Source organism: Chrysemys picta, chromosome 4, assembly GCF_011386835.1.
Source record: "Chrysemys picta bellii isolate R12L10 chromosome 4, ASM1138683v2, whole genome shotgun sequence".
Classification (NCBI taxonomy): Eukaryota; Metazoa; Chordata; order Testudines; family Emydidae; genus Chrysemys; species Chrysemys picta.
In genome coordinates this window covers 26554295-26572607 of record NC_088794.1, presented here as the reverse complement: position 1 = coordinate 26572607, position 18313 = coordinate 26554295, and the positions used below count along the sequence as shown (strand labels likewise).

Here is an 18313-nt window from a genome sequence, read left to right as displayed (position 1 = left end):
GATGACCTATTGAGTTCCCTTCCAGTCATACACTTCTGTGATTCTATGGCTGTATTGCAAGTGGTGCCCAAGATGTGGAAGACTCCAATCCCATTGAGGTACCCACTCTCCCAGCACAGGGCTAGATTGGAATCAATGACCGAGCCGTGAATGTCTCCATATCCCATTCAAATTCCTCTGCGCCTCCCGCCTTGTTCTTTAAAACAACCCAGAGGCATTGCTTTTCAAAGCTTAGACGTCCCTGAACTCTCACACCTTCCCTCTAGATGATGCCCCATTTTCAGGTCACAGCGAAGTGAAGGTGGAAATCTATGGACTTTGAGTGTTCTCCAAAATTTTGTTTAAGGATATTTTGGAAGATCTTATCGGGAAGGTTTACATTTCTTATCAGGGTTATTAATGCGATAAGGAAAGCTCTGGGCTGTGTGTTTATAAGAAGCAGCACCCAGGCATTTCTCTACATTCACCACTCATCACCACTGGCTTGTGTGTCAGAAAACATCATGAAGTGGCTTCTGCTCCTGAGTTTGGTGGCGATCTCTCAGTGCAGGGTGACAAAGTGAGTATTGGGGGAACAGACCACTTTGGGCTGCTGAACTTGGCTTTCTACATAGCAATGTGTGATTATCAAGGGGAGTGTCTGCACCGCTCTCATTCTTTTCTCTACTCTCCATTCATGTATAGGCAGCAGCTGGGAACAACCTCTTAGCTTTGTGTTGTAGCAGAGGAATGAGGAAGGAAGGTCTTGTGGTTAAGGCACTGGAGTGGCACTTGAGAGATCTGGGTTAATGCCTGGCTCTACCACAGACTCCCTCTGTGACCATGGGCAAGTGACAGAGTCTCTCTGTGGGGATCAGTTCTCTGTGATAATATTAGTGTTTATTATTTGTATTATCACAGCATCTACGACCCATAAGTCATGGACCAGAACTCCATTGCGCTAGACACTGGAAGACTGTCCCTTCCCTAAGTAGATAACTACCTCAGTAAGACATAAGAGACAACAGAGACATGCAGACAGACTGAGAGGGGAGTACAATCAGTCAGTTTGATGGATAGTGGTCTCTGCACACCAGCAGCCAAACTGTTGTTATGTTTTTTTTATAGGCACGACGACAAAGGAGAGTTTCTAAGGAGGGATTTGAAGGAGGACAGTGAGGTAGCTTTGCAGATGTTTATGGGGAGGACCTCCCAACCATAGGGGGCAGGTGGGAGAAAGCACGAAGGTGTGTGATTGAAAATGTACCAAGTTGGCAGTAGAGGCTGGCATCATGGGCCAATGGAAGGTGGGCATCGATAGCTTGATAGCCAATGAGGGATGAGAGGTAGGGTGGGACTGAATGCGAAGAGCCTTGGAAGTGAAGACAAGCAGCTTATGTCTGATATCATAGAGCAGGGGGAGCCACCGGATGGACCCAAAGAGAGGAGTGTCATGTTCAAAGTGACTTGCTAGGAAGATTATCTTTGCAGCAATGTTCTGAATGGACATGAATGGGGCAAAATGGCATTTGTCAAGGCCAGGGAGAAGAAAGTTGCAGCAATTGAAACATGAAAGGAGAAGAGCTGGGACGAGAGCTATAGCTGTGTGAAGGGCTAGGAAAGGCTGCATCTCAGAGAGTTTTTGCAAGAAGATTTGGCAAGATTTAGACATAGACTGGATGTGAGGAGCTAGAGAAAAGTTTCAAGTATTAGGGGGTAGCCGTGTTAGTCTGTATCTACAAAAACAACAAGGAGTCTGGTGGCACCTTAAAGACTAACAGATTTTGGGCATAAGCTTTTGTGGGTAAAAACCTCACTTCTTCAGATGCAACTGAAGAAGTGAGGTTTTTAACCATGAAAGCTTATGCCCAAATAAATCTGTTAGTCTTTAAGGTGCCACCAGACTCCTTGTTGTTTTTTTACAGAAAAGTTGTTTCACATGTTTTGGGATTGGCTTTCTTTGTAGGAACCAATCCCTGTACAGCATGCTCTATCCATGCCATGTGTGACTTACTCATCTTTATGTTCCCATCTTATCTCGTCCACAGTTATCCTGTCCTTTGTAAATGATTCCCTTGATGTTCTCTGCCTTATCTTGGCTAGTTCAGCCATTCTGTCTCTTGGCTTCCCATGCACTCATCTGTCCTGGTTAGCATAGACATTCTGTGTTCAGCCTGCTGATCTATTCACAGTACCTTACTAATCCTGCCTCCTAAAAAATGAGGCCTCTCCCATGTTCAATTACTCCCATCAAGCCAGGCCTGGAAGGTCGAGATTTCACTTTGGACAGAAGGAGACAGGTCTGGAGGAGGGAAGCAGATCTGTGAGTCATCAGTATAGAGGTTGTAGTGGAATTTGTGTTTGCGGATGAGATTACACAGAGATAAGGGGTAGAAGGAGAATAGAAGGGGACCAAGGACAGAGCCCTGTGGAACTCCCACAGAAAGTTGGAGGGCAGATCCTCTGAAGGCATCAAAGGAGTGATTACAGATGTAGGAGGAGAACCATGAGAGGAGAGACATGGAAGTTAAGGGAGAACGTGATTTCAAGCAGAACAGCATGATTGACGGAATCAAGGTGGCGGATCATACTTCCTTTGTCCATTTTGTCTATTTCAACAGTAACCTCTACAGGGCAGGAACTGTCTCTTTCCATGTATTAGTCCAGCTCCCAGAACGTTGAGCCATCTCTCTTCTAGTACATATAGGCTTGGATTTTCCGAGAGTCCTACAGGAATTATGTGCCCAACTCTCATTGACTTTCAGTGCACTGGGCACCCAACTCTTTTGCACTCCTTTCATAATCCTAGGTGTACTAAGGGGTCTCAGTGCAATGTAAAAGCTGGATTGCACTTTAGGCTCTGAACACAAGGCTTGTCTATTGTTTATTTCCTATTGATCGGTCTCTCTCTCTATGCATCCGAAGAAGTGGGCTGTAGCCCATGAAAGCTTATGTTCTAATAAATTTGATAGTCTCTAAGGTGCCACAAGTACTCCTGTTCTTTTTGCGGATACAGACTAACACGGCTGCTACTCTGAAATCTCTCTACCCTTGTTGATTAGGGTCTCCCTGAAGAAGGGGAAATCCTTGAGGCAGAACCTTAAGGAACATGGCTTGCTGGAGGATTTCCTGAAGAAACATCCTTACAACCTGGCCTCCAAGTATTTCCCCAGCCTGTCCAACGAGTTTGCAAGTGAGCCACTCACAAACTACATGGACGTGAGTATGGCAGGAGAGCAGGTCTTGTAGCCTCCCTCTCCTTAACAAAGCTTCCCACTCCTCTGCCAACAGCTGATCTCGCCCTCCTCCCAAAAGTGCTCCAACCCACTCCCCCACTCATGTGTTTCCAACCAAGCTCCCATCTTGCTTCAGCCAAGAACCTGTGCTGGGCCACCCAGCCCCCAACTGTCATTGGATGGCATTAAGAAGAGCATTGGGAATAGCACTCCCAGGGTCTGCTGGTTGCCCTCTTCCAATCATGCTCTTCCACACACTGAGATTCAGGGATCTGAGGCTAAATAATTGTGTGCATTTGATCACCTGTGACTATTGGATGCCAGGAGTTGCTAGGAGCCATGCTGGGGAAAGTGATGGCAGAGAAACACCAGCTCAGGCTGGGCCTTTAGCAAGGACACTGTGGCCCAGACTCTCAGCTGGTGGAGCTACGCCGGTTTACTCCAGGCGATGATCTAGCCCTTGGATGGCAAGGGTTCCCTCTTTTTCCATTATTTTTTGTCCTGCTTTGACAGGTTGATTATTATGGAACCATCTCAATTGGCACGCCTGCTCAGGATTTCACTGTCATTTTCGACACCGGTTCCTCCAACCTGTGGGTGCCCTCCGTGTACTGCTCCAGCACAGCCTGCAGTAAGTCACCTGCAACGCCTCTTGCCTTGACATTCCAGCTGGGCGGATTGATTGAAATTATAGGGATTTACATTAGAAAGGAGGAACCTGAATTGAAATAATTGATTTTAATGATTTTTCTAAAGGAAGTTGATTCTCACTGGTTTGTAATCACTATAAACAGGTTGACTTGCAACTATATATTTACATTATATTTGCTACTTCCTTTAGCAAATCAGGGGGATACACTATGTCAATACACATTTATTTAAGCAATTAACATAGCTTTATATACATTTATTCAAATTCTTACTTTGTTCACTTTTTAGTTATTTTAGAAAATGGTGAAGGAGGCGTTTCTTATTTACTATATTATGATTCATTTTTGGTTTGTATCAGACTCAGTTTGGATGGAAATTGGAAAATTCACTTTAAAATTCAAAATCCAGCTTTTAAAAAAATTAGTTAAAACACCTTTCAATGGGCTGTATATACAAGAAAGAAAAATTTATCAAATGTTTTGCATTTAAAACTAATTGATTTATGAAACAAAGGAAGTGTTATATGTAGTCAGTGAATTGAACTATTGTTTCTGACCAGCGGGTCCTACAAGATTTTAAAACTTGTAGAGCTCATCCTCTCGCACCTAGCTTTTATTCAGAGATTGGAAGAGGAAAACAAGTGTTCCCACTTTTTTAACTCCCAATCGGTTACTTAAGTTGGAATGAACTAGTCGGTGAACTGAACTAGTTAATAAACTGACATGAAAAAAGTATTCTCTCTGCACCTGCAGAAGAGACTACTGCTGCCAAAAAAGCTCATTTAGCACTGAAACAAAGGAAACTCTGGTTCTAGGTGCTGAGTCAGTGAAATCTTCCTGTTCTGTTGACTTTCTTTAAAGCCAGAAACATGCACTGCTTAATAATAATCTTTGTATTTAATTTAAATGATTTTAGTAGATTATAGTAAGTTTAAGCCTTACCATATGTTGTCATAATTTCAAAGTTAATTTTAAATAGGTTTATTTAAAAAAAATATACTGACATTTTAGAAAATCAGATTTTATTTTTCATCATTGATTTTTATTCATCCAGGAAGTCAGAATGCAGCAGGTCTCCCTTCATTGTCCCTCCACATACTACACAGTGTCAAAGGTGGAATGGGCCCTAGTAAAACAGGAAGCTAGATCCACAAAGGCACTTAAGTGTGGCAATGCTGAGTACTGCAATGTGTGACTCTTAGGCACCCTCATCCCACCAAGGAATTCACAGTCTCACTAGGCACCCAGGCTCTCCATATAATGCATGGGGAGAGTTACAAGTGTCAGTCTGTGACTTTCTGACTCTTCTGTACTTGTAGCAAACCACAACAAATTCAACCCATCAGACTCCTCCACCTACCAGGCCACCAGCCAGAACCTCTCCATCCAGTATGGCACCGGCAGCATGACCGGAATCCTGGCCTATGACACTGTCCAGGTAAATCACAAGAAAGGATCAAAGCCCCTGGAGCAGACATGGTGAAAGATTTGGAGTTAGAAGGACAGAACGCATCTGGGAAGCTAAAGCAGAATATGGGTATGAACTGGGAGAGGGAGGATAGAAAAAGAGGCAATGAGACCATTCACAGAATATTCTCATATAGGGGAGAGACCACAGTGCAGGGCACGCCAGCCTCTGAGAACTCCCCAGGCCATCAGGACCCTGTGGTCGACTTGCCAGCTTCTCCCAGGGTGTAGGGTGTGTCTGATTATCCCCATCCCTCTCCCAAGGTTGGAGGCATTGTGGACACCAAACAGATCTTTGGTTTGAGTGAAACCGAGCCTGGCTCCACCTTTTACTACGCCCCCTTTGACGGGATCCTGGGTCTGGCCTTCCCCAGTATCGCCTCTTCTGATGCCACCCCCGTCTTTGACAACATGATGAATGAGGGTTTGGTGTCCCAGGACCTCTTCTCCGTCTACCTGAGCTCGTAAGTCAGGGCTGGAAACAGCCCATCTGTTGCAGTGAGATTCATGTTCCTATAGCGCCTCTCACAATGAGTGATCCCTGCAACGTTTGCATCAGAATTCCCCCAAAGCAGCCACCTCTGGGATGGAACATGCCCACTGTTCTATGCTAGTGGGAGCAGAAATAAACACTAGGGCATTGGTATTAACCTGACTCCTGGGAGAAGAGTTCCCCCTAACATGTCACCCAGATGATACCCTGGCTCAACACCTTCTAGCACCAGGCTGAACCATCTGCTTGGTACTGACTCTGAGGGAAGAGCAGCACCTACTGAGTCACTGACACCACTGCCTCAAACACCTGGGCCTTTGCTTCGTGGTCTCCCATCCACATATTGGTCAGGCCCAAATGTGCTTAGCTTTTGAGATCTAGGAAGAGAAAGCCCAAAGTGATATCAAAGCAGGGAGTGAGGTGCTCCTCTCATCCAACCAGTCTGTCCTATCTCTGCTACTAGATGCTGATGTGCCCAGCTCTGACTGTACCCCAGCTCTCCCCAGCTGTGGTCCTTCCCTAACAGCTGGAGCATTTGCTATTGTCTTGTTAGCCGACCATTCATACATCCTCCTTCACTCTCCATTCTCCAGCAATGGCCAGACTGGGAGCTTTGTGATGTTCGGCGGCATCGACTCATCTTACTACTCTGGGAGCCTCAACTGGATCCCTCTCTCCTCTGAGACTTACTGGGAAATCACCATGGACAGGTATCACCCACCCCTTGGCCCTTTCCCTTTAACTTGTTACTTTGAAAAGACATGCAAATGGAGATGATGTGGGAGTTGGGGGAAGCTCAACTTAGAGTCTAGAGAAGATGAGAGACAAGGCAGAGTTATAGGAAAGGGGCTCACCAGTGAGGCAGTTAGATGAGTGGTTCTCCACCTCGCCCGTACCAGGACCCAGAGATGACCTGTGTCTGCCACTAGTAGGGGGGCAGGGTAAGGGCAGCACCACCACCCTCTCGTCCCCTTTGCTAGGACCCCTCTCTCCTCTGTTTAGCAATAAAGTAAAGGGCGGGGTGGTCATGATCCCTTGACATCTGTTTGTGACCCCCAGGCTAGATCGGTCACAGTCCCAGAAGGTTGTAGGATGAGGAGCGATGGGCAATAGTCAAGGAAGGAGAGGTCGAGGCTGAAACATCAGGGGAAAGTTTTTGGCAGTCAGCAAGAATCACCCTACAGGCCCCTCACTGCTGGCTCGTGGGCTGAGTGGGAATGAGATCGAAAGTGTCCATAGGGATGTTCCCCTGACTCTTTCTCTCTTGCAGCGTCACCATGAACGGAGAGACCATCGCTTGCTCTGGTGGCTGCCAGGCTATCATTGACACTGGCACTTCTCTGCTGGCTGGGCCCCCTACTGGCATCTCCAACATCAACTCCTACATCGGTGCCAGTGATGGCACGGTAAGGGCAGGGAGAAGGGACAGATATTTCTAGAGGTGTCTGCTACACACGGATGCGATGCTCCATCTCTCTCATTGGGGAACCTACTGCCTGAGACGTGTCTAACCTTTCCTCCGTGTGTTGCCTTCCTCCCTGCAGATCAGCTGCAGTGACATGAGCAGCCTGCCCAACATCGTCTTCACCATCAATGGCATCGAGTTCCCTGTGCCCGCCAGTGCCTACATCATTGATGTGAGTGTCCTACTCAGAAAGCCGCCTCGGGGTCTCTTAGCCAGGGCTTGTGCCTGAGGCCATTGCACTGAGTGTGCTGGCAACTGGCCCCTGCACAGCCGGCATGAGCCTGCAGGAGCATCACTGAGACGCAGCTCAGAGTCTGTCCCCAGTATGAGAGTGGGGCGGCAGAGAGCTCTTCCCCCAAAGAGGTTCAGTGGGAGGGACGTTCAAGATCAAGGCAGACCCAGAGTGAAAGTGACATACCGGAAGAGCAGAGAGGCAGCCTGTAGAGCTGGCCACCATAGGAGATCACCAGGGCAGGGGCCTTACAGGGCTAGGAGAGAATTAAATGAGCAGCTACCCAAGCTAGGAGGTTAGATCAAGAGAGATCACTGCCTCATGCTCCAGGGCATGAGTACCTGGGCATCAGGAAGGATTTTCCTTCCCCATTATAAGAGTTTGCTCTCCTCTGGGGAGGAACAGGTAAGCTGCTTTAACAGCACACAGCAACACCAGCTGGTAGGTGGGACAGGCAGTGGGGAAGCCCAAATCCACTTATAATCACAGCAGGATTTCTGGTGGCAGAATGTAATTGCTCCCTTTGGAATCTGGCCAGGAGTCTGGAGAGAGCATGCTTTGCCTCCCCAAGGGATGTGTCATGAACAGAAGTGGTCAGGACCTTGCTTCTCTTCCCAGTTGACAGACTGCAACCCTTAGGCTCAGGCTTAGGCACTGGGGCTGTTCTGAGGCCCACATCCACAAAGGTAGCTCACTGGGAGTTAGGCATCTAAGAAGCACCAAAAATTGGGGCCGAACTCACCAATGTCACTCCCTGCAGCCCACAGAGTTCTCCTATCGAAGCCCTGCCCAGCCTAATGCTACTTGGTTTGAGAGCTCTGAGATCCCAGCCCAAGATGGTAACAGGCACCAGCAGGCCCTAAGGATGATAACTCATTGAAGTTCCAGCCCAATAATTACCATGTCCCCTTTTCCCCTGGTGCAGGAGTCAGGATCTTGTACCTCCGGCTTTCAAAGCATCGAAGTCGGAGGGCTCTGGATCCTCGGAGACGTCTTCATCCGCCAGTACTACGTTGTCTTCGACAGGGCGAACAACCAGGTGGCCCTGGCCTCTGTGGCATGAACACAGCGCCGTCCCCGGGACACTCCCATGGAACACTGACCCTGGAGAGTCTCCGTTTCTCTAGAGCCCCAACACCGCGTATCGGTCTAGTGATCCCACCCCACACTCACCCTCTGTCCTGTAATCTTACCCCCAGTAGAATAAAGGAATATAAGAGCATTCGAGTGAATTGTTTCTCTTTGATGGGGTTTAGGATTGGACCCATCTTTTATTCATTTTTTGAACATAAGAACATAAGAACATAAGAAAGGCCGTACCGGGTCAGACCAAAGGACCATCTAGCCCAGTATCCTGTCTACCGACAGTGGCCAATGCCAGGTGCCCCAGAGGGAGTGAACCTAACAGGCAATGATCAAGTGATCTCTCTCCTGCCATCCATCTCCATCCTCTGACAGACAGAGGCTAGGGACACCATTCCTTACCTGTCCTGGCTAATAGCCATTAATGGACTTAACCACCATGAATTTATCCAGTTCTCTTTTAAACTCTGTTATAGTCCTAGCCTTCACAACCTTCTCAGGTAAGGAGTTCCACAAGTTGACTGTGTGCTGCGTGAAGAAGAACTTCCTTTTATTTGTTTTAAACCTGCTGCCTATTAATTTCATTTGATGACCCCTAGTTCTTGTATTATGGGAATAAGTAAATAACTTTTCCTTATCCACTTTCTCCACATCACTCATGATTTTATATACCTCTATCATATTCCCCCTTAGTCTCCTCTTTTCCAAGCTGAAGAGTCCTAGCCTCTTTAATCTCTCCTCATATGGGACCTGTTCCAAATCCTTAATCATTTTAGTTGCCCTTTTCTGAACCTTTTCTAGTGCCAGTATATCTTTTTTGAGATGAGGAGACCACATCTGTACACAGTATTCGAGATGTGGGTGTACCATCGATTTATATAAGGGCAATAATATATTCTCAGTCTTATTCTCTATCCCCTTTTTAATGATTCCTAACATCCTGTTTGCTTTTTTGACCGCCTCTGCACACTGCGTGGACATTTTCAGAGAACTATCCACGATGACTCCAAGATCTTTTTCCTGACTTGTTGTAGCTAAATTAGCCCCCATCATATTGTATGTATAGTTGGGGTTATTTTTTCCAATGTGCATTACTTTACATTTATCCACATTAAATTTCATTTGCCATTTTGTTGCCCAATCACTTAGTTTTGTGAGATCTTTTTGAAGTTCTTCACAGTCTGCTTTGGACTTAACAATCTTTAGCAGTTTAGTATCATCTGCAAACTTTGCCACCTCACTGTTTACCCCTTTCTCCAGATCATTTATGAATAAGTTGAATAGGATTGGTCCGAGGACTGACCCTTGGGGAACACCACTAGTCATTGGCTGCTAGGGCCACAGCTACCTGCCTATGCGTACTAGCAACAACTTTTAACAGCTGTTGCATCCACTGGTCTGTAAGGACCCGGGGTTACAGTTTATTAGCGATGCGCCACCTACCCACCATTGTTCTAAAAGGCACATGTCTTTTTCCAGTTGTTGTCTTGAATGGGATAACTCCATGAGAGACCACAGAGTCCATTATGACCATAAGAATAAATGGTAGTCGCTGATCCCAATCCTTACCCTGCTGGTTTACTATTTTGTTAAAAGCTGTTTTAAGAGTGCGGCTAGCCCGTTCTAACTGGCCTGAACTTGGAGGTGTCCTGCTATATGCAATTTCTGCTTAATTCGAATGGCTTGACAAAGCCTTTTAGTAATATTCTTGATGAAATGGGGCCCTTGGTCCAAATCAGTATTTTTTTGAATACCCCACCTGGTTATTATCGGCTCAATCAGAACACGGGCTGTTGTTTGGGCTGTGTAGTTTTGGGTGAGGATTGGTTTACTCCATTTTGTAAACAGATTAACAATTACTAAACAATATTGACTACCCCTGGCTTTTCTTGCTAATGGGCCAATGTAATTAAATTGTAAATGAGCCCAAGGCCCCTCTATTCTCTGGTGTTTTAGAGGCCTTTTGATTATATTAGAATTAACATTATTGGCTGTACAGGACAGACAGTTATTTACAAACTATTTTATAGTGCTGCTTATATTTGGCACCAGCCAGGTGCTTGCAATTTAGCTAAAGATTTTTTTTACTCTCAAATGCCCCCTCTCATGGGCTAGGGAAATTATTTCTGTTTTTAATGCTGTGGGTACCATCCAAACTACTTTTGTTTGTTTTGTTTTAGTGGCTAGTTTTAATTTGGATTTATGCTGCCACACTGTCCATTTTCTGTATTTTTTTTTTGCCACGGTCACTGCTAGATTGGGGTCCTGCTTTGAAGGGTGATTACATCTATTTGTTTAGGGTTTTTTTTTTTGTTGATATAGGGGCTATGCCTTTTTTGGTTGCCCTAAGGTTTTTTTTTAATTAGGAGTAAACCCTCTTTCTACTTTATTTAAGGGCATAAGCCATAGGATGGAGCCCTGTTCCATGGTTCTGACTTAGTACCCTCCCCATTCCATTTTTGTAGTTGCCAGTTGTAGCACAAATGGCTGTCCCACCTGGGAATATGCTAAAACTGGAGCCTGAACTAAGGCCTGCATTAACTGGATTATGGCTTCCTGCTGCAAAGGGCCCCTTCACCCCCTTCTTTAACAACTTATGCAGCGGGGCTGCCTTTTTTGAAAACCCCTTAATAACATTTTGGGGAAAATTAACCATTCCCAAAAAGGATTTAAGAGCTGTGACATCTGTGGGAGCTGGTAATTTAAAAATCAGCTCTTCTTTTTGTTGATTAGGGGAGCACCCTTCCTGTCCCAAGTCACTTCAAAATAATTTACTTGTTGGGAACACAACTGGGCTTTTTGCATTTTTTTTAATAAACCCAGCTTCCTGAATTTTTTGTAACACTCTATTTAATACTGTGGGTGCCGTAAGTACAGGGCCTCCCTACAGGGAGGCAAGTGGTGGTGGCAGTAGCGGAGCACTCAGGGTTTTCCCTACCTGCTCAGCCAGCCTTAACAGCTGGGGAGCAAGGTGTTAGGAAAAAGTTTTTTAGGATAGCTTTAGACAACAGTTTTACAGTATATTTTATTATTTAGTTTTTTTATAATTAATTTTATAAAACACACAGGTTATAGGGACTCCTATTGGAGCATTGCCTTTTTAAATTTAAATAAACTATTGATTAACCATTTTAATTATAATGAGCTCTCATATTAAAGGTGCTTAAATTTAAGGTTTTTATTTACTTTTTTTGTTTTAATTTTTTAAAAATTTTAATTAGCAAAAACTGCAAGCCTAGAGCTAGTTTTAACCTCACATTTAAAATTATTTTAATTAACCCTTAACTATATAGTGTATTTATTTCATTAATTTATAATAGCTAAATGCACACAATATAATTGCAATTAGCATAATTAAATTTTAATTTTAATCCGTCGCAACAGTACAGCTGAGTCTCTATGACTGTGACATGGAGGAAGTGGAAGGGTCTGATCCACAGCTGTTCTGACAGCTTGGTCACACAGGGAATAGTAATGTTTGATTCAAAAGCTGACGGTCTGATTCGGTTTATGAGGCCTTCTACACCTAGAGGAGTAACAACAAGCTGCAGTGTAAGACGCACAATCTAACGGCTCCTCCTATTATGGCTTATGTTTACGGCATTAGCCTGAGGCTCAGGATGCCTCAGTTCAATTCCTGGCTGTGCCACAAATGCCCTGTGGGATCTTGGGCAAGTCACTTTCCTTCTTTGTCCCGCAGTTCTCCATCTGTACAATGGGACTAATGATCCTCCCTTTGTCTGTTCAGCTTGGAAGCTCTTCAGAGCAGATGCTGCCTCTCACTACATGTAATGTATAGTGCCTAGCACAATGGGATTTTGATTGCAGCCTCTGGCATTACTCCAGTACAAATAATAACTCACTGACTCCATGCAGAGCATCCCCTAGCTGATGGCAGGAACTGCCTCCATGACCAGGGCAGGCAGCAGGGAGGGCAGCATCCTGAGGGTGAGGGAAATTGTATCTTTCAATGGTTTCTCTTACAGCAGCTGGTGAAGTGGAGATCAGTAGCTTGTGTAGCAAGCGCTAACAAAACCTGAATGTCAATATGCTCAAACAGAGGAGGCGACTTTGACTTTAATCCCTGTTAGTAAAGAATTTCTTGTTGTGATATATATATAAGAGGGCAAGTGTGAGCTGAAACTGACTATAAACCACTGATTGCCGAAAGGGGTCTGGCAGATACCCCCCGTGAGAACATAGATAATTTTTGAATTGACAATTGTATGATTTGCAAATCGAATACAAACCTGGGAGAGATTTCATGGTTGTGGACATGTTCTCTAGAGCATTGGATCAGAGTGCAGTGGAGCAAAGTCCAGAGTTTGATTTTATATATGCCAATCTGATTTAAAAAATCCCAGTCTCGTCTCCGTGGTATGAGAACTGTGATTGCCCAGAACTAGTGCACAGGATGAGTTGCTGCAGAACGTGATTAAGGCTATCACAGAGAGTTAATCAGGAACAGCTATTCCACTTACATTTATGCCCTCCCTTAACACAAAGGAACTTCCCAGCGTAGATAAGCCCCGAGTCCTTTTTCTTTAAGTGAGAGTGACACGTGTTTCCAAAACAGTTGCTTTTACTGTCAGAGGCCTGGCCCATAGAACAGAGTTAGGTCGAAGCATGGCAGCTGACATTGACCTAGTTATGCATGTGGCTACACTTAAATTTGTCTCCCACCAATGTAAGTGCCCTGTTATGCTGACACCACCTCCCCAAGCAGTGTAGCGCCACGGTCAATGTTCTTAGGTCGACACAATGTGACTGTAGACACTGTGTTACTTACCTCAACCCTAACTGTCCTCCAGCAGCTGTCCCACACCATTGTAAATTTCACTGCCTAGGGGTCACATAGAACGGAAGGCCTCCCCGCCCCCAGCTTCACAAGCATTCCTAGTAGATCTCTATTGTTGACCACAACTGCCCAGCTGACCATGCTGGCTTCATGCTCCAGAAAATCTCCTGCCAGGAGTAAACAGGAGATATTGGTTCTCCTGGGCTTGTGTGGAGAAGAGGCTGTGCAGGCACAGCCTTAAACCAACCACAGAAACATCGACTTCTATGAGTAGATTGGAGAACACTCCAAGTTCATAGATTTCCATCTTCACGTGGCTGTAACCTGAAAATGGGGGCATCCTTCACAAGGAACAGATGAGAGTTAGAGGACATTTTGTGGCTAAGTTTGAAAAGAAATGCCTCTGGGTTGTTCCAAAGAACAATACAGGCGGCACCGAAGAACTGGAATGGGATACGAAGACATTTACCTCTCAGTCATTGTTCCTATCTGTCTGGACCCCTGTTGGGAGAGAGGGTACCATCATGGGAATGGAGCTTTCCACACCTTGGGCCCCAGTTGCAATACAGCCATGTAATGGGGAACTGGTGCTGCAGTTAGTGGACTGGAAATAGGATGTGCAGCATGAATCTGAGCAACTGGCTGACTCAGGGGAGTGGGCTCCAGAGCCTGTTACTTGTATGGTGCTGGTTCCAGTTTACCCAGTTCTGTAGTGAAAGGCTTTGTCACCTGACAGCTCTTGGGTGAAATATGTAGGTGCTCTGCCTGACATCAGAATGAGAATCCCATGCGATTAAAAAATAGCATTTAACTTTCCATTTAGCACTATCCGCTCCTAACCCTGTGGGGACAAGCAAACACCAGGGGAAGGATGAGGTTTCCATGTGACTGGGAGTAAAGTCACCGTAGGCCAGTGACAACCCTAACAAAGGGGCCTGGAACTGGGCAGGCCTAACTTTGCCACATTGTGTATGAAATCTTATCAGTTCATACAAGTTTAAAAGAGCAGAACTGGTCCTGAAAATCAGCTTATCCGATGTCCCCTGATGCCCCACAGTGAGGTCCTGGCATCTGATGTTAGTTTTGCAAATGGGCAGGTATTTTCCATTCCCTGCTCCAGGTTTTTCAACAAAGAGTTGAAATAGATCTCAGATTTAGAGAAAGGAGGTTTGTTTTGAGACATCTGACACCAGAGAGACAATACAGGCACCTCATAGCATCCTAAAGCAGTGGGGATAAATCCTGTCATATAGCACCTCCTGCTTTTCCAGTCTTGGGTCTCCATCCAGTTCTGCCAAGGCCTCTCAATCTTGACCTCATTATTATAGCTCTGGGATATGAAATAGACACCCAGTTCTGCCAAAGCGCCTCAGTCCTGAGCCATAGGCCACCTTGCGGTTCCAGCCCTCAGGTCTGACACATCCACAGCTCTTCTGATGCCCCTCAATCCTGACCTGCAGCACCCCCTGCTAGTATATAATATAGTTTCTTCTACAGAAAGTTGGCTGATCATAACCAATTGTGCTATTTCCATAGCAGAATTCCTTGCGGCCTGCAAGAATTTGTGACTGATTTGAGGATGAAGAGCTGAACTTTTAATTTTGCGGGGGCTAAAACTGAGTTCCTGATAAGAGTCCAGATTGTGACTGGGATCTGGAACAAAAATCTCAGAGGCTACTGGAAGAGCCATAATTAACTGTTGACAAATCTGTTAGAACTTGTCAAGCAATGGAAGTCACCCAGTCCGGAAGGAAGATTATGGAGGGTGGGCTGTGCTTTGGCACTGTGGACATGGTAGAGAATCCAAAATACTGCAATAAAAGAGACCCGAGGCACAAAGGCATGGAGACTTTCAAGTCAGAGTTCTGCAAAAAGAGCATGTGGCTTGTGTTGGTTGCCACAGTGTGTACAACTCCAAGATAATGCCCGGCATGTGAGAAAAAGATGCATGAAATGCAATGGATTCCAACACTTTGCAAGAGCTTTCAAGAATCTTTTTGTTTTAAACAACAACAGCTTTCCAGTCTCACACAAAATGTGCAGTGTGATTGCCAGAGGTATGGCTCAGGGTGAGACCCTGTAGCAAGTAACGTACAGAGGGGCCTGGACAGCATATTCCCAGTCCCTACGGTATTATCAAGTTCAGCGGGAGCTGTCAGTACCAGTGTCAGTACTAGTGGTTCTAGTTCCCAAACCAGATGAGGAAATATGCTTTTGTGTGGACTACTGTAAGCTAAATGCTATAACTCGCCCAGACAACTATCCAATGCTACGCACAGATGAGCTATTGGAGAAATTGGGACATGCCCAATTCATCTCTACCTTAGACTTAACCAAGGGGTACTGGCAAGTACTGCTAGATGAATCTGCCAAGGAAAGGTCAGCCTTCATCCCCCACAAGGGGATGTATGAATTTAATGTGCTCCCTTTTGGGCTGCGAAATGCACCTGCCACCTTCCAGAAACTTGTAGATAGTCTCCTAGCGGGATTGGAAGAATCTGCAGTCGCCTATCTTGACAATGGGGTCATATTTTCTGATTCATGGGCAGAACACCTGGAGCATCTACGGAAAGTCTTTGAGCGCATAAGGGAGGCAGGACTAACTGTTAAGGCTAAAAAGTGTCAAATAGACCTAAACAGAGTAATGTACCTTGGACACCAGGTGGGTCAAGGAACTATCAACCCCCTACAGGCCAAAGTGAATGCTATTCAAAAGTGGCCTGTCCCAAAGTCAAAGAAACAGGTTCAATCCTTCTTAGGCTTGGCCGGATATTACAGGCAATTTGTATTGCACTACAGCCAAACCGCTGCCCCACTGACAGACCTAACCAAAAAGAAATAGCCAAATGCAGTTCAGTGGACTGAAGAGTGTCAGAAGGCCTTTAACCAGCTTAAAGTGACACTCATGTCTGACCCTGTGCTAAGGGCCCCAGACTTTGACAAACCTTTCCTAGTAACCACAGATGCGTCCGAGCGTGGGGTGGGAGCAGTCTTAATGCAGGAAGGACCGGATCAAGAATTCCATCCTGTCGTGTTTCTCAGCAAAAAACTGTCTGAGAGGGAAAGCCACTGGTCAATCACCGAAAAGAAATGTTACGCCATTGTGTATAATCTGGAAAAGCCATACCTATATGTTTGGGGATGGCGTTTCCACCTGCAAACCATCCATGCTGCACTGAAGTGGCTTCATACCGTCAAGGAAAATAACAAAAAACTTCCTCAGTGGAGTTTAGCTCTCCAAGATTTTGATTTTGAAATACAACACATTTCAGGGGCTTCTAACAGAGTGGCTGATGCACTCTCCTGTGAAAGCTTCCCAGAATCAGCTGATTAAAATTGTCCTTGAAATGTGAAAAATATTGTTAGTTTTTATATAATCAGTGGTATGTCTAGAGGTGCATGTGTCTTATTAACTCTGTTTCCTCCTAGAGTTCCAGGAAGAAATCACAGCCAGTGTGGAATAGGCTGTCCAGCACCATCTCTGATTTGGGGGCATGTCATAAATATACACAGGGCAGCTTTACTGAATTGCCTTACCTGTAAGGGGTTAATCAGTTCAATTAACCTAGTTGGCACCTGACCAGAAGGACCAATGGAGAAAGAAAATACTTTCAAATCTGGGGAGGGCGAGGTTTTATTTGGGCTCTCTTTGTTTGTTCCCTCTCTGGACGGAGAGAGAGACCGGGCAGGAAAAACATCTCCTGAAAACATACCTGAAATGAGCATCTAAGATTACAAAAATTGTAAATAAGGGCAAGGAAATGTGTTAGATTATCTTTTGTTTTAGCTTGTGAATTTTCCCTATGCTAAGAGGGAGTTTTATTCCTGGGTTTTTTTTTGTAACTTTTGAAGCTGAGCCTCTGTGTTTTAAATCTTTTTATTACCCGGTAAAGTTACCTTCCATCCTGATTTTGCAGGTGTGATTCTTTTACTTTTTTTATACATAAAATTCTTCTTTTAAGAACCTGATTTCAGTGTCCTAAAAACAAAGGGGTTTGGTCTGTGCTCACATTGTAACCAATTGGTTGGTATATTATTCTCAAGCCTCCCTAGGAAAGGGGGTGAAGAGGCTTGGGGGAATATTTTGGGGGAACAGGGATTCCAAGTGACCCATTTCCTGAATTTCTGTGTAAATCACTTGGTGGTGGCAGCAATACCATCCAAGGACAAGGAAAGGAATTGTACCTTGGGGAAGTTTTAACCTAAGCTGGTAGAATATAAGATTAGGGGGTCTTTCATGTGGGTCCCCACATCTGTACCCCAGAGTTCAGAGTGGGCAGGGAACCCTGACAACCCCCTGGGGCCTGAGTGTTTCCTGAAGACCACACAGCCCTCCACCCGGACCAGGAGAAGGAACAAACAGAGGCAGAGGCTCTGGAAGCTCCCAGAGCTACCTGGGCACCAAACCAGAGCCAGTTAGGAGCATGGCAATTCTTGTGTTCCTAAAACTTGTTCCATGCTGGAGCTTTGTCAGGTTTAAATTCTTGTAATCAAGACATTTTCTGCTGTTTCTGTAGGAGAGCTCATGCATATTCATCAAATATTTAGATCAAGGCATTGAGTCACGGGAATAGAATCTCCATGATTTCTAGACTGTCAGCATTAACTGGGCCACCAGTGGGAGGCAATATGGAGCACATGACATCTCCCAGGCAGGGAGATGAAGGGAAGGGGGATCAGGCATAGATCTCTTACTGTGAATTGAAGGTCCCAGGACAGCAAAGACCTCTATCCCGAAGTCCAATAACTGTTCCAGCCCTGACCTAGAAGGGTTACCTCTAAAGTGGGAGAAAAGAAAGAGGATTGGTTTCTATGACCCATTTGATCTCTGGCTTGTCTACTGAGATAAAGGGGCCCAATTAGTGCCCCTTATGATTAATTTGTCTGGTAATGTGGGCACCTGTCCCACC

The 18313-nt window shown here is 45.3% G+C and overlaps 1 protein-coding gene across 1 annotated transcript; it reads left to right on the top strand.

The window, feature by feature from the left end:
- Positions 1-503: 503 nt before the first annotated feature.
- LOC101947751 (pepsin A-like) lies at positions 504-8689 on the top strand. The gene is made up of 9 exons (XM_065591787.1): positions 504-559; positions 3042-3198; positions 3729-3846; positions 5185-5303; positions 5597-5796; positions 6419-6535; positions 7096-7237; positions 7370-7462; positions 8448-8689. Exons 1-9 carry the CDS (start codon positions 504-506, stop codon positions 8583-8585), a joined length of 1140 nt encoding a protein of 379 aa, XP_065447859.1. The 3' UTR covers positions 8586-8689.
- Positions 8690-18313: the final 9624 nt, after the last annotated feature.

Bases quoted from the DNA above. Each gene is read 5' to 3' on its own strand.
- LOC101947751 (XM_065591787.1), top strand. From the start codon at position 504: ATGAAGTGGCTTCTGCTCCTGAGTTTGGTGGCGATCTCTCAGTGCAGG. The intron at 5,304-5,596 runs GTAAATCACAAG...CCCTCTCCCAAG, and splicing joins TGGCCTATGACACTGTCCAG to GTTGGAGGCATTGTGGACAC. The intron at 7,463-8,447 runs GTGAGTGTCCTA...CCCCTGGTGCAG, and splicing joins CCAGTGCCTACATCATTGAT to GAGTCAGGATCTTGTACCTC.